At 40.1% G+C, this 16,530-nt stretch overlaps 1 protein-coding gene across 1 annotated transcript in view; it reads right to left on the bottom strand.

The window, feature by feature from the left end:
- The window catches only part of LOC122808721 (trichohyalin-like), a 196,239-nt gene that overhangs the window by 133,362 nt on the left and 46,347 nt on the right, over positions 1-16,530 (bottom strand). The window contains exon 2 of the mRNA XM_044079714.1: positions 4,362-4,490. Within this exon, the coding sequence (XP_043935649.1) occupies positions 4,362-4,490 (129 nt within the window). The remainder of the gene's footprint in view (positions 1-4,361; positions 4,491-16,530) is intronic.

Here is a 16,530-nt window from a genome sequence, read left to right as displayed (position 1 = left end):
CCTAGTGTGATTTTTCTCATTCTTGCATAACGGAATGACTGGATTAAGGCCCTTAGCTTAATCTAATAACATATTTTAAGAGTAAGCAAGTAAATGAAAAGAATATTGAATATTATAAGGCTGTTTTCTAGTAAACAAATGTATGCTTAACAATTTTGTATCTGGTTCTCCCTGATGAATCTAGGAGACAGTCTGATAAAGAGAAATGGCTAGGACATATTGTTTTCTGAAAGCATTCAAGTGTTTCCCAGCTGAGAGAGTTATAAAGATAAGACAAAACCAGAGAGCACTTAGTAGAGGCACATGCTGCAACATGCTTCTTGGCATGGATAACATTTCTTTTAGGTTAACTCAAATCTGTAAGTGTGGCTGTCGGTTTGGAATATTCATTACTATTATGAGGGTAAAACTGCAGTATTTGAAGATGTGGGTCTACTTTTTTAAATCCCAACTCCCAAATGATCAACTTTCATAATCCCAAGATGAAAAATCATGAAACTGCTGAAACCAAAACAAAGGATGTTTACCTGTGTAAGTCAACACTTGCCCAACAGTAAACAGAACTCCCACCAAGGTAAGTAAAACCCCCTATGTGAGCAACGGCACACCCCACACCTCCCTTAATTATATATACCAACTCCAGGATCACACTACAGTGGAGAAAAGGCTTCCTTGGAGGAGGGATGAGGTTTAGAGGAAGGCAGGAATTGAATGAGCTTTGTGATGTTTAACTGACATTGACTGGATAGATTATAAGTAATCTATAACATTTGCAACTAGAAATGTTTCAATCTGGTTTGTTTTTATTTATATAAATGTATGATTGACTATGACATAAACGATAATTCAATAAAGATACTTCTTGTTTAAAAAAAAACACCAGAAAAAAAAAGGTTACCAATCACACTTTAAACTGAACTACTAAACAAACAAAAAAATATATACCACTGTGTGTTCAAAGCTCAAAAAAGACCAGAGTCAGATTTAGCACTTTCTTTCCTTTACTTTCGGAACTTCTTCAGAAAATGGTCGGATTTTAAAATGAGGTATTTCTGAAGAAGTTCTGAAAGTAAGGGAAAGAAAGCGCAAAATCTGACTCTGGTCTTTTTTGAGCTTTGAACACACAGTGGTATATATTTTTTGTTTGTTTGTTTACCACTCACATTTTCTTCATTTGTATGAGAACTCTGTGTTCCTTAATTGTCCATATCCCTAGCAGACAAACAGACTTACTGAAAATGGGTTATTCAAGCATAATCAGACACATCAGATAATACTGATAGTAATAACTAAGCCTTCTCTATCAGAATGCCTTCATTTCACTACTGTAATGTCTGATAAGTCTATACCACATAAAATGTTAATTTCTTCTAAAAATTATGTATAGTACTGTACATCTTTTCTCTGTATTATGGGTTTATATGTCTTCTCATTATACCAACTATTTATTGTTTACTGTGTGCTGCTGGGATTTTTTTCCTATCCCAAAACATCTACTGTAAATGGCTTCTTCCCAGCTGGAGTACACCTATATACATAATTTTCTAAATAATTACATTTTCAGTAGCCGCTTTGTTTTTCTCATAAGACATCTGGAATTCAGTACTGTCAGAATACATAAACAGATGAAGTCTTGAAGTCGGAGGAGCAGTATTGCTAAAGGGTGACAGTATACCTCCCTTTCATTTGCGGCAAACAGGATACATCCTGTCAATCCTTCTGAGTCCAAACTTCTGCAAGTTTTAATAAGTTTATAAGACAGCATACAAGCAGTAGATATTTTGTGATGCATCAGCCGGGACTTGAGTAATAATTTTTTGGATGTTCATGTGCCTGAAAACCAAATGAAGAATTTCCATAGCAAATTCACCACCTCATTTTTCAATACCCACCTTACCTATTTAGGCTTGAGGGGGAGCTAGAACCTATGCAAGAACTCAGAAGGCATATGATGGAGAGCCGGTCCTGGATGAGCCATCACTCAGCAATCTGCAGTTCACCAATTCACCTATCAGCACGTCTTTGACAGGAAACTGCAGCATCTGGATAAAAACTGAGGCAGACAGAGATTTTGCTGATGAAGATGCTATAAGCATTGACAGTGGTTCATTTCCTTTTATTTTTATCAACTCGTAAAAAATAAAAGAATTGCATCAGCTTTTATAGAAGTAAAGGAAAGAAAGCGCTAAATCTGACTCTGGTCTTTTTTGAGCTTTGGGGGAACCTTTGTGCTTAGTATTTTGCATGCAGACAAAAAGAGGACATTCAGATTCTGTAGAAAAATCACTGTGGCCAGGAAATGAAATGAAGAACCAAAGCATTGAAGCAGCAATGCTAAGACTGCACCACTATGCTATCCTCCCACAACACAGGCCTATGCAAATGACAAATATACTAGTAATGAAGATAAGGCAGGAAAGCACAGCACTATATCCTTAAGAAGTAGGAACACAACAGCTATGCAAATGAAGGTGCGCAACAGCAAAAAATGCACATGAATGGTAAACTTTACAAGTCCTGGAATATCAATGCACCAAGTATGAAGCCTGAGCTGGTCAGCAACTCTGTCACAGATTTGTAATCTCCTGCAAAATATACCATAGGAAGAAGCTAGTGCTACAGTGATGACTTGCAATACAGAATGTAGCTGTACAATATTATGCACAGCATAACAATGAGAACATTAAATAATATGCCCCAGTACATGAAAAGGCAATCATATATAAAAGCAAACTAGTCAATGTACAAATGATGTCAACTAAGGATCTTAACTCTGATCACAGGTCCCTCCCTCATCCACAATAAGATGCAATGAATGACACTAAGCATGCGTAAGCAAAGCGCAGTGTCTTAATAAACAGTACTCTACATGCATATGTATCAGGCATACGACTAACTGTGATAGGACTCCACTGCTGTGTGCCACGCATGCCTACAACTTAAACATAGCACTACTGGTAACAGCACATGGTGACTGCTATAACAAAATGCACATATTTACGGGACATAGAATGTGCACTCTACGTAACAATGACAACGTTCACAAACTAACAAGTATGCCCACAGTGTAATTAAAATGTATATAGCACAGCATTCCCATACTTTGTGTGCCATCACCTGTACAAAAACATTCAGATCAGTGTGTGTTTTCATGTCTGTGTTTCTTGCGTACCCCTTTCTTGTATCATAGGTCAACATCTCTGATTTCATGCAATGTGTTAACTTTGCATATTACTCTTGTACCCTCCTCCAGACATAAACATGCAGAATGTGTCCTTTATACAGAGACACAGACTGCCAAGTGGTGCATCTTGCTACTGTCATGTAAATGCATATTACTACTGTACACTCCTCCAGACTTAAACATACAAAATGTCTCTTTTATGCACAGACATAGATTGCCATGAGATGCATCCTATTGCTGACATGTAAACAATACTCATTTAACTGGGGTGTAGCAAGCAAATTCCATTTTGCACTCACAAGCTCCTATTGCTCCCCCCATACACTTACATTTAAAAATGGATGCATCTCTCAGAATGCTGTCCTCTAAGCACTTAATAAATGTAAGTAACACTCTTAGCCATTTCCCCTAAAACTATTAAAGATAGTGCTTTTAAATTAGCAATATTGCAACTGTTGGGAGCATTTATTTAGACTGTTGTAGACATAGTATGACTGATAAAAGCTATTTTATAACGATGTGATGCTCAGAAAAAAATGTACTCATTAGAGTACAAACAGTATACCTGGCTACACCCTTGTCTTGTGCTGCTGAAATGTACATGCACTAAGAATACTCCGCAATCTTTACATTTCTCTGAAATGTCAAGAGATCCCGCACTGTAATGAGCATGATTCTGCTTATGAATCTCACTCAGCACAGTAACAGGTACCAGGTAGGATACATTTGCATCTCGTAAGCACAGTGCACAGTAGCAGTGAATCCTGATGCACATGAGTTTTTCCTTGCTGACAAATTCTACACTTCTTTGAACATCATGTAAAAGTGCAGCTTTGAGAGGCAATCTTAGTTAACTGCATTTTTCAATTGCCTTACAAATGTAAGGATATTGTGCACATCATAGTTTGTTTTAAAGTGCGGCTTAAAGATGAAATCAGAAAACAGAAAGGACGGCTGGAAAAAGAAAACAAAAAAAGTAAAGGGGATGGATCATGACAGGAAGTTAAGGGTACAAGAGGGGCAGGAGTGAATAATGAGGGAACAACTACAATATAAACACACAAATGGGAGCTACAGATACTCACAATCACATGTAATCAATGTAAGAGGTATCCCTACAAATTTGCACTACTTTGTCTGCAAAGATGCAACAAAATTTCCTAGGCCTCCAACTCACCTGCTGTTTATGAATGACCTGCATCTGTAGACCATCTCTTTCTTTCTGCAAACATTTGATTCTTCCCGTCAGCGCTCTTTTCTCTACCTTTGCTTTTTCAAGGGCTTGAACAGCACTCTCCAGCTGCTCCTAGCAGATTAAGAGGTTCGGTAAAAGTATTAGATACTTCACAACATGCAACTGATATTTTCAAACATTATGCAACAGACTTAGCAACATTAGGGAATCTCTCCACAGCACACATTTGCAAGCTGTGCCACAGAACTTCTCAGTGCTAATTCTTGTGGCAGGGACAAATCAGAGGCAATGCTATGATTCCAGCTGGAGGTTTACAGTATCTACTATAAACCTTAATCCCTAAAAGTGGTGTACTTATACACTAACAGGGAGTGATAAAGTACAGTTGTGTACAGTGTACACTTACCATAAATGTAGATGTTCGAGTGTATTCACTGTTGCAGTCATTACATTTGGGTAATCTGCTGGCAGGTTGCCCTCAGTCAGCCTGAATTCCAAAGTCTTGGGTCCTGCGTCGGTTGCTGTCTTCTCTTCCATGACTTTAGGTTGGCAGGGGTATAAAACATGCAGCCGACTCCATTTTCTTTAGTTTTTCTTGCCCCCGATGTCAGGTGCCCCCAAAAAGGTAGCAATATTCTAAATATATATATATATATATATATATATATAAAATTATACATGCACCACTATAGATAGAGAAGGAAATATAAACTGTAGAATGACAGGGGGATGGCGGGAGGGTAACCTGGACTGCAACAGTGAATACACTCGAACATCTACATTTATGGTAAATGTATACAACTGTACTATGTTCTTCGTGTTTCACTGTTGCAGTCATTACATTTGGGTAGAATCCCAAAGCTATGGTTGGGAGGCTGGAGCTAAACAGCATTAGGTGAGGCTATAAGGCCCTGCAGCACTGCAGTGGCAAAGCCTGCCCTGGACGTAGAGTAGAGAGGCAAATGGCAATGCTTTGTAAAGGTGTGAACAGAACTCCCAAGTAGCAGCCTCTAGAATGTCCTTGGTTGGTACTCCTCTGAGAAAGGCTGCTGAAGTAGCTGCAGCTCTGGTGAAGTGAGACCTAATGCCCTTGGGCAAAGGTTTGCCATGGTGTAAGTAGCAGAAACAGATGCAATGGCTTATCCACTTTGAAACTGTCTGCTTTGAAATAGCCTTTCCTTCTGATCCTGCAGCATATGACAATAGTAATTGCTCAGTTTTTATTAGAGCTTTAGTCCTGCTCAAGCAGAACCTTAGCTGTCTGTATACGTCCAAGGAATGCAGAATTCTCTCCCCTTTGTTCTGCGGATTTGGATAAAAAGCTGGCAGATGAATTGTTTGGTTAAGAGCCACACTGGAAAAGACCTTAGGCATAAAAGTAGGATTTGTCCTCAGAGGCACCCTTCTTCTTCCCTGTCTGGGTAAAATATGATAAAAGGCTCTACAGCCATGAGGGCCTGTAGCTCTGAAACTCTTCCTGTTGAAGTAATTGCTAGTAGCAGAGCTGTCTTCCATGATAAAAACTTTATATTAGTGGTAGCAGCTGGTTCAAATGGAGGCAGAGGGAGCTTTTCCAACACATAACTGAGGTCCCATGCAGGTAATGGTGATCTTCTAAGAGGCCTTAAATTTTTGGCTCCTCTAAGATACTGCTTTAGTAAAGGATGAGAAAAGATTGGTGGCTCTGTATTGTAATGAGCCGAAATAGCAGAGGCATGGATTTTGACTGATGAAAAAGATAGGCCTTTGTCAAGCATCTCAGTTAAGTATTGTAATATCTGAGACATATGCGGTTCTGCTGTATCGGTTCCTTGTGCTTGATTCCAAGCAAAGAATGTCTTCCATTTGTCAGCGTAAGATTTTCTAGTACTAGGCCTTCTGGCTTCCAAAATGACATCCATCACAGCTTTACTTTAAGGTGTCATCTGTATGATTACAGGATTAGCCATGCTGCCAGGTTCAGAGTCTGTAGTTGATTGTGCAGGATCTGATTGTTTTGCTGGGACAGTAGCTGTGGTTTTTGAGGCAAGGTCCAAGCTGGGTATTGAGACAAGTTCCTTAGGATTGGGAACCAGTATTGGTGGGGCCAGTCTGGGGAAATTAATATCATCTTTGCCTTCCCTTGTCTGACTTTTAGGAGGACCTTAGGTAGAAGAGGCAGAAGAGGAAAGGCGTAAACTGGTAGTTTTTTTCCAACTGAAGGATAGGGCATCCACTTTCCATGCTTGTCTGTGATAAGTCCTTGTGCAGAATCTTTTCAGTTGATAATTTTGAGGAGAGGCAAATAGGTCTATGTCTGGGCTTGCCCATTTCTCTGCTATCATGCTGAAGACTTGTGGATTTAGTTTCCACTCCTGAGGATCCATAAAGTTTCTGCTCAAATCATCTGCCAGAGTGTTTTGTTTTCCTGGCAGGAATTGAGCTTGAAGATTTATTTGGTAGGTCAAAGCTGTGTCCCACAGTGCCATGGCTAATCTGCAAAGGGGGTATGAGTGTGTGCCCCCTTGCTTTTTTATATACCACATGACTGTGGTGTTGTCCGTCTTTATCAGTAGTTGTCCTGGATGAAGTAAGTCCTTGAAGGCTGTTAGGGCATTTTGAACAGCTAGCATCTCTTTCTGGTTGATATGTAGATGGATTTGATTTGGTGCCCATATACCTTGAATGCATCTTCCTGCCATGTGGGCCCCCGAGGCATAATCTGATGCGTCTGTTGTTAAGGTTTGGCTGGCAGGGGATAGAGTGAAGGGTCAATCCCATGTTTTGGTGACAGGCCTTTGCCCACCATATTAACTCCTGTTGCAGGCAGGGGATGAGAGGAATCATTGTTTCCAGACTGTGTGAATGTTGACTCCATAAACTTTTTAGGTACCATTGAAGTTTCCTCATATTCAGTCTTGCATATGGAATTAGTAGGATGCAGGATGCCATGAAGCCCAGAGCCTGCAGAATTTGTCTTGCAGAAGACTGGGTTTTTGTTGCCATCAGTTTGAAGTAAGTAGTCAGTTGTCTGTTTGTCTGGCGTGAGGTAAGCCATCTGGGCAGTTGTATTCAAGCCTGCACCCAGGAATGTTATCTTTTGAGAGGGTACCAGTTGTGATTTATTTTCATTTATTGTGTACCCTAGGAATGTTAGAAGCCTTTTCACAAACACCAGGTGTTGTAGAAGAGTGTCCTTGTTCTCTGCTTGAATGAGACAGTCGTCTAAGTAAGGATATATTTGAATACTTCTTTGTCTGCAAAATGCAATTACTGGTGCCAGGCACTTTGTAAAGACCCTGGGCGCAGTAGATAAGCCAAAGGGCAGTGCAGAGAATTGGTAATGCATCAAGCCAGCCTTAAATCTGAGGTGTCTTCTGCATGACTGTCTTACTGGGACATGCAGATATGCCTCTTTTAGGTCTAAAGTCACCAGCCAAGCATTCTTGCCCAGCATGGGCAGAAGCTGTTGCAAAGTGAGCATTGTGAATTTTGGAATGTCCAGGTATGTGTTCAAAATCGATAAATCCAGTACTGGCCACCAGGCCTTGTCCTTTCTGGGTACCAAGAACAGTCCTGAGTAAAAACCTTGTCTTTTTTCCTGTTCTGGTACTGTCTGAATGGCCCCCATAGCCATGACGGACGTAACCTGTTCCTGTGCCTCTCCCATTGTTTTTTTGGCAGATCCGGCCAACCATTTGTCATTGGCATTGTGTGGAAATGGAATCTGTATCCCTGTGATGCTTAGTACCCACTTGTCTTGGGTTATTAACTGCCAATTCTGAGCAAAAAGTGCTAATTTTCCCCCTATGGGTGCTGCCAAAAGATAAGTGCTTGGTGTAGGCAGAGGGAAGTCATTAGGATTGCTTTCTGTAGGTTTGCACTTTATCTCCTCTAGATTTGGAGGTGGATGCGCCCCATTGCTTTGACTTGTATGAGTCTTGAGCCTGGTACCTGGAACCCTTATGGTGTCTGGATTTGCCCCATTGAGCTCTGTCTGACACAGGAAAGGACCAATTTTTTGTAGGCCAATGTCTATTGAATCTTGGTGGCTGCACTTGTAAGAAGTCTTTAACAGTTTGCATAGACTTAGCTTTGTCTTCCATTTTCTTTAAAACCTCTTCTGCCTTAATACCAAACAGAGAATCATGCTGTAAAGGTGTATCTAGCAATTTAGCTTTAACATGATCAGGCAAATTTTGTTCCTTTAACCAGGCATGCCTCCTAATCAGAGATCCAGAAACTGCGGCCCTGCAGGAGGCCTCTAAAGAATCAAAACCACATTGCAAAGTATGCTTTCCAACTTGTTGAGCTGCATGTAATAATTCCTGCCATTCCTTATTTTCTGCACATTCTGAAATCAACATCATTTTCTGTTTCAGCAATCCCATAACATGTTGTTGGTACTTAAGCATATGACATTGACAGTTTAAGGGCCTGATTGCCAAGGTTGCAGATGTATAAACCTTTTTTCCCCATCTGTCCAGTGCCCTTGATTCTCTGTCGGAGGGGGTAGGGTTTTTTTGCTGTTGAGGCGTTAACTCCCTTAGGACCCTGTGAAATAGTTTCAGGATCAGCAGCAGGGTTTCTAAATAGAAATTTATGAGAGTCAGGGACCCTGTAATACCTGTCAGGCTTACTGGGAGCCGGAGGTAAGGAGTCAGGTGTCAGGCTTGACTCCGAAAACATCATCTACAATGTCTAAAACAGGGGGAATGGCTAAAGGCTTGTGCTGAGGGAGAAGGCGGCAATCCCTAAGCCTCATTTTTTTATTCTGAGAAGTCTTGACTCTCCCAGTGAAAATGCTCCCTCAAAGTATGCAAGGGTTCTCCAAATGAATAATCCTCAGGAGGAGATGCAGATGGAACAGACTCCTCAGCATCAGAATACTCATTGGGAGGTAAAGATAATTTCTGATCAGAAGAGGAATCAGAAGAAATAGAAACCTGACCTGAAGATTCATAGTCAGTGTCTTGCCTAGGCCTCTTATCTGGAGGGAGATGGGTACCCCTGATCAAAGTAATAAGGTCTTCAGCCATTTTGATCATCTGTTTTTTAGGCATAGATGCCTGCGCATGTGGCTCAGGCATCGTTTTTTTAGTTTTAGAAGGTGTCTTATCCTTTGGTTTTGCAGCTTTCGTTGGTTTGATATAAAAATGTTGAGGTCTGAATACACCCTCAGAAGCCGGTGCCTGCTCAGCGGCTCCGGACCCATCTGAGGGAGATACAGCCATCGGCCCAATACCTTGAGTATTCTGCGGCATGCTGAACTCCACATGGGTGTCGGTAGAGGCCTGCGACTCGAAGGTGGCAGGTATCAGGGGCTGCAAAAGTGCCTCACTGAGTACCGGCGAACCAGCGACTGGCTTAGGAGAAGCTTCGGCGTCGGTTTTGGATCTGGACTGCCTTTCTCTATCCTTTTCTTTGTGTTTTTTATGTACTCCGGTAGTCGGATTGCTATCCAACGACATTTCTGGGTAGTTAAATCTGTTTCCAAAATACTTATATGCAAAAATATACCGACGCTTAATAGTGCGTTGGTTAAATCTAGCACAAAACCGACAGCCAGGCACGTTGTGATCAGGGCCTAAGCAAGGAATACAGTATAAATGGAAATCCTTATGAGGTATTTGCTTCCCACAAGTAATACAATTATTACTTTTTTCTGACATCGGTAAAAAGCAAGAAAAAAGTTTCCCCAACGGGGTACTTAGCTTTAGTGAAGACGTCGGTTCTGAAACTCGAACTCGAATATTTCAGTAGTCGGCCGACCGGCACTTGTGAAATGCTTCTGCTTTGGGCACCACGCAGCAAGAAAGACTAAAGAAAATGGCGTTGGCTGCATGTTTTATACCCCTGACGACCTGACGTCATGGAAGAGAAGACAGCAACCGACGCAGGACCCAAGACTTTGGAATTCAGGCCAACTGAGGGCAACCTGCCAGCAGATTACCCAAGTGTAATGACTGCAACAGTGAAACACGAAGAACATCCACAAACACTGTCAGAACACTTTGCTAACATTTCCAGCATACGCACAGTGAGCCACTACTCCACTACAATTTCTGCGATGAAAAATATTTTTTTCTGATTTTACACAATAAAAGGAAGGGGTAATTTTGTCTTGCTGCTGCTAAACATGTCCACTGACATCTCCTGTGTAGTTTACTAGTATATTTAACTTGTTCTGGTTACTATAATGAGCTTTAAGTTAGAAACTGGACAGTCACCATTGGTGTAGAATTATTCTTTAATTAAGCAGGACAGCCTATTACTCTAGCTGAGTTGCTGTGCATCTATTTTATATGTATGAATGTATAACAGTTTTTGTGAGTGTGTGTGTGTGTGTGTGTGTGTGTGTGTGTGTGTGTGTGTGTGTGTATGTATACATATATATCTATATATATGTATATATATATATATATATATATATATATATATATATATATATATATACACACATACACACACATATATGGTTTACTATCAAAATGTAGATTGCGCTTCACCATTTATTCACATTGTCAAGTTATGCGATATCCGTAATGCCGAATTGTCCAAATGCCAAAAGAAAACCCGAACTTTGACCTGACCCTTCCACACCTAAAAACAATTGCTAACATGGGTCAAGAAGGGGGCAAGGTTTTACAGTTCAGAATATCAGTATTTGGAGTTCGGACTTTATGTAAGTGGTTGATGACACACACACGCACGCACGTACACACACGTGATTTGGCTGAGTATTTTTTTTATTTTTTTAACACTAGTCATTTGTGTGACACACCCTCTCTCTCTTTCTCACACGCTTTCATTTTTTGCTCTTTTCCTGAACAATCGAATCAATGCTGGAGGCTATTATTTACCTGGATAAGGTGTTGCTTTGTCTTCTCCATTTTTGATACTTGGATGCTTATTCATTTTGTGTTTCATCATATGCTCTTTCCTTTTATCTTTTTTGGCACTTGAGTAGAACACACTAAACTTCAAACTGTTTTTGCTTTCTGGACTGCTGCTTATGAGTTTTTATAATGTTTTAAAAAACGGTGACATGCAGCCCCAGATCTGAGGTGGCAAGTATAAATTCAGTATCTCACAAGCAGGTGCTGAAGTAAACAAAAATAAAACAGTGCAACTTGCCTGGTAGTTGGGAGGTTGTCAATACTTAAGTGGTCCTACTCTTGCAGTGACCCACCATGTACACACTGCAAATACACGAGCAACCGCAACAGCTTTACCTGCCTCAACAACCAGAAAACATTCCAGAGCCAAGTAAGGGGAAACTGCAATACAGAATGAGTAGTCTACTGAGCTCAATGCAGCAGATGCCATGCATTCTCCATAAGCAAGACTATCAAAAACTATAAACCAGGGTAGGCAGACACTACTCCATCTGTCATAGAGTCCTTTCCAACCCCATGACCATGCACACCATGAAGAAGCTAGGAAACAACCATTTCACCTTTCTCATACTATGCAAAATAGAGGACATTCTGCTCAAAGGAAACCTGAATGACAGACTGGAGAAAAAACAACTTGAGCAGCAAATTAAACTACAAACAAAAAAAAAGCACCTGAACTAAACACCACCGAATCCATCAAATGCATTTTAAATTTAAGCAAACTGGACCACAATAAATTCTACTAACGACTACTGGATACATAAGCTGCACAAGAAAGAGAGAGAGAGAGAGAGACAGTGCATCTGAAAATGCCGGATCTCTTACCTGACTATGGATGTTGTTACTTTCATACTCTTAAAACTGCATTTTTTGCTAGGACAAGGTATGATTTCTTGGAATACACTTGCTCGATATTTTTTATATATTCACCCATTACCACTCAAAAGAGATTTAGATGCATATTATTTTTATTGACAAATCTGATGTACAGCTTACAAAAGCACTGCAAAAACTTAGATGACTAACCCTCAATCCCAAAATAAAGGAATGGAATTTTCTTTACTAACATTTTATTACTGTGCAATTTACGGAACTCCACTGTTGGCTGGAATATTTTATTTCTTTCTTTCTTTTGGAATGATGTAACATTAAAATATAAATTAATATAAACTGTTAATTCTGAATACTGTAAAGATGGTCTAAACATTTCTGAATGTTAACCCAACACCAACTCCCCCCATGCAAAACAAGGCGACAACAACCATGATAGTACTGGCTATGCAAAACAAGGCAACACCAACCATGACAGCATGGTCTATTCAATAAACATTACCCTCCCCAATCATGTCCCTAAAGGCTCTGCAAAACAAGGCAGCACCAACCATGACACCACTGGCTACTCAATAAACACTCCCCTCCCCACTTCCCTAAAGTCTGTCATGGGCAACAGCTGACTCAAGCCCTTCCACAAAAAGTGTAATATTTTATTTATTTATTTTTTTATTTTACATTTGTTTACCGGGATAGTCCAACTAGCCAAATGTCCATTTACAGTGGTGGCCCGAGGAGAAAAGCTCCACATTCAGTACAGAAAAACAAATAGTTGAACAATATGATAACTATCATCATCTATACAGAAGCAAAACATTTACAATAGATAAAAATACAATTTTTGATACAAAAAACAAAATTTTACACTATATAAAAAATACTTGTGATGTTGTTTTGTCTTTCGGCTCAGGGGTCGCCACAGCGGAACTCTGGTCCACTAATGTTTGGTAGTGGATTTTTACGTGCCGACTTACCAGCCCTGACACACAACCTTCAACGAAGGCACGCCCATTCACGCATGCCTCCACAAAGAAGACGCTCTAGCTGAGAATCGAACGTGACAACGCCTTGCTGTGAGGTGACAACGCTACTGCTTTTTATACAGAAACAGAAATTGACACTAGATAAGCATTATAACTGACTATAGAGACAGAAAGACTACTTGGAAATTAATTAGTGTAAGTTTAGCATGAGCTAGTATAACTATTAGAAACTTGAGCAGAAAATAAACTTCCTGATACTGTAGAAAAATTACAGTAGGAATAATTAGATATGAAGCTATCTGGGGTGGTAGAAACAGTGAAGGTTAGGTAATGCATGGACATAGCCAGGAATTCATTAAGTGCAATTTAAGTGAGTTTTTGAACAGCATAACAGTGGAGGCAGAAGATAAAGCAGGGGGAAGGTTATTCCTGGATTTAGCTACGTTATGGGAGAATAGTGCTTTACCTGCAGTGTTGATAGCCTCAGTGATACAAAGGAGTGATTTGTCAGTGCAGTGAAGGGGCGATTTGATTTGTAGGGCATGAGTAGGTAACTTAGTGCTGGGTAATAAAAAGCAATATATGTGAAGTATACTGTTTGTTAAATGTTAATACAGTTTGATTACTTTTGTATAAATGTAATTTTGCCTATATCACAAGTGATAATTCAATAAAGGTGTTAAAAAAGAAGGGATGGAAGGCAGATGTCAAGAGCATCTTTTAACTTTGTAGGGCTGATGAGGGTATCTTGCAGCATGCAGTTCCATGAAAAGGCAGCAGTGGAAAAAGCAGTACTTATTCTACCTTGGATGAAGTGCATCTGTCAGTTGAAAAGCTAACAAGATGTGCAAGAGTAGCTCAAGTATTCAATAATTGGTATTTTTGCATGTTCTGTATTTCAAGAAGTTCTTGCCATCACTGTCACATCCTCTCTCTGTCCTTCTCTCCCTCAGAAGTCCTTGACAACTTTCCTTGTTACTTCCCTGAAAAAGACTGCAACCTGCAACCATATCCTGATTCTGTCCTTGAGATCCTTACAGAAAGGAATTAACTAAAGCCAGTCTTACTGGAGCACAAAGAGGCGGCTACTGACAAGCACAACACAGCAGTATATCATATGACATCTGAATAGTGCACAAAGTCATTTTCAAGCCATCAGTAGGAGCTTCTGTTCTGGTTCTCTTACTCTGATGCCCCAATGGATTCCTTGACATGGCACATAATTTGGATTCAGAAACTGTGGTTTGCTCTAATGATGTGAATCCTTTAAGATATCACAACGTTCACTATTCAGTTCTTGGGAAAATGTGACATAGTTTGTGGTGCAGCAGAGATGCTATCAGACTTCCTGAAACCAGGAAGCAGGGTATCAGGATGACATCATAACACAGTGAACATCTCCTGGAACAGTTCTATAAAAAAGGGATAATCAAAGGAGTCAGAACAGGGGCTTCCACCCACTCCTGTTTCTACTTTTTTGCTGGATCCTTGTCTCTAATAAGCCAGTTGTTGGCAATGTATATGCATTTTAGAAACACCTAGAAGGACAGGACACCTGGCAGGAGCTCTAGTTATAGGAACATGGCAAATACCCGTACAGGACAAATACCCATTTTCAAGAACTCCTCCTACCAGTCCATACCTCTTAACCTCTTAGAACAAGATATCTGAACAAAGCCATACATAATAGGGGGATAAAGGCCCAAAAATAGAGAAATGTTTAAAATATTGCTTTTATAAACTTAAAAAGTTAATAGAATAACAGGTTTTCCATTAGCATGAATTTTCTGAAGGGAATGAAGTCTGAAATTCAAAACCTTGTCATTATTTTCTGACTTCCATCCTCAAAGATTTGCCAATAATTTGTCAGAAAACCAAACATTTATGAGGAACAGACCAAAAATGAGGCAAAAATCCAAACAGTTGAGAGATATGCCCCAGTCCTATTCCTGGAATTGTAATGCTCAGAAAGCACAGGTGTCTTCCACTGATTCTTACTGTACCCTCAGGAAACTGGGGGAAAAGAATGCAAAAGAGTGTAAGGAGTACTGTAAATGGTGTCTGCTGTGAATTATGACCTTCCTTAACCTATGCAAGTTGTGGGGGGAACTGGCAAAGTTAGTTATTGGTGGCACCCGTGCTAGTACCTGGGACTGAAGTCAGTCTCTATCTGGCTACTCCAAGGCTGTTTTAACAAAGACTGCATAGTCAAATGCAATATACTGATCTGACATTTGCCCTAGATGCACTTAGGCAGAGTCCAGAAGGGAGGAGAAATTAAGGGTTGGCTACTGTACTGAAAAGCCCTGCACAAACTGTCCTTTGCAAACAGTAGGACCACTGCTAGCTTTCTATCTGCCAGAGGCTGGCACAGCACTGATGCCAATGGCTAATAGGTATTACTGCAAAAGTACTGGCTACTCTACGGTGCCACATCTTGTAGGCTGGTGAAGGTTCAAGGTACAGAAACCAGTAAGGAGGAATAATGAGTGTTATGATGGTACAAGTACCTGAGCAGCACAGGTGGCAAGTGGGAGCAGATGAGGTTCTATCAGTGTAAACCAATGTGAACTATGATGATGGTTTACAGATTATCATAAACAAAAGGCTCAAGTTAAAAAGACACAAAAGGATCTATAGCCAAAAAATCCCATTGTGGTTGTAGCTGATGTTGGCAACATGCTCACCCTGTCTTTATTTTCAATCTTATGCCATTGTTTCTTGAGAGGGAAAGAGCAATTTCTTGATTTCTTTTAACAAGAAATCTAGTACACTGATGCTCTCAATGGAGGTGGTGGACTGTTTAAAATGACCTCCTTTCTCTTTAGAAGGAAGCAGATTTACCTATCCTTTGCTGACGTTCTGGTGTTTTGCCACTTTTGATGACAGATCTTTTAGGCTGATACCAACAGAGAGATAAGGACAGAGACAGACTCAGGCTCAGCTGGGGGCTCCACTTTCTCTCTCTGGGCCTTTTCATGGGAACAGATAGGACTTCGTAACAGAGACCATAAGATGCCATGTTATATTTAAAGCAAGAAAGCAGCTTTACAGGGTCATGGTAAAGTCTAAAAAAAAAGAAAAAACGTAGCCGTGGTGTCTGCAGTGGTGTTTGATGGTTACATTGCCAGCTTTGTTTAGTTGCAGAACAACTACATATTCACAAACCAAATTCTATAAAATACACAAAAAAGTAGTATAACTGTGAGGCAAGCTTCCAAACTTAGCTCCACTGTAAGAAAAAGCTCAATATTATAGTGTTTTGATATCTACTTGTTAATCTGTATTTTTTTTATTTTGCTGCTTAAACATTTTTAAAAAAATTGACTTTGACTCCAACCGGGAATGGGGAATAAAGTAGAAGAAGAACCAAACAGTCAAGCAATCAATATTCTTCAAATGCAGCACTGAGAGGGTGAACTGAATATAAGATAGCAAAGACTAGGGACTATTGTGTCA

This window comes from Protopterus annectens, chromosome 8.part0 (genome assembly GCF_019279795.1).
Source record: "Protopterus annectens isolate FY-2018-M chromosome 8.part0, PAN1.0, whole genome shotgun sequence".
Taxonomy (NCBI): Eukaryota; Metazoa; Chordata; order Ceratodontiformes; family Protopteridae; genus Protopterus; species Protopterus annectens.
This window is presented reverse-complemented; position numbering and strand designations above follow the sequence as displayed.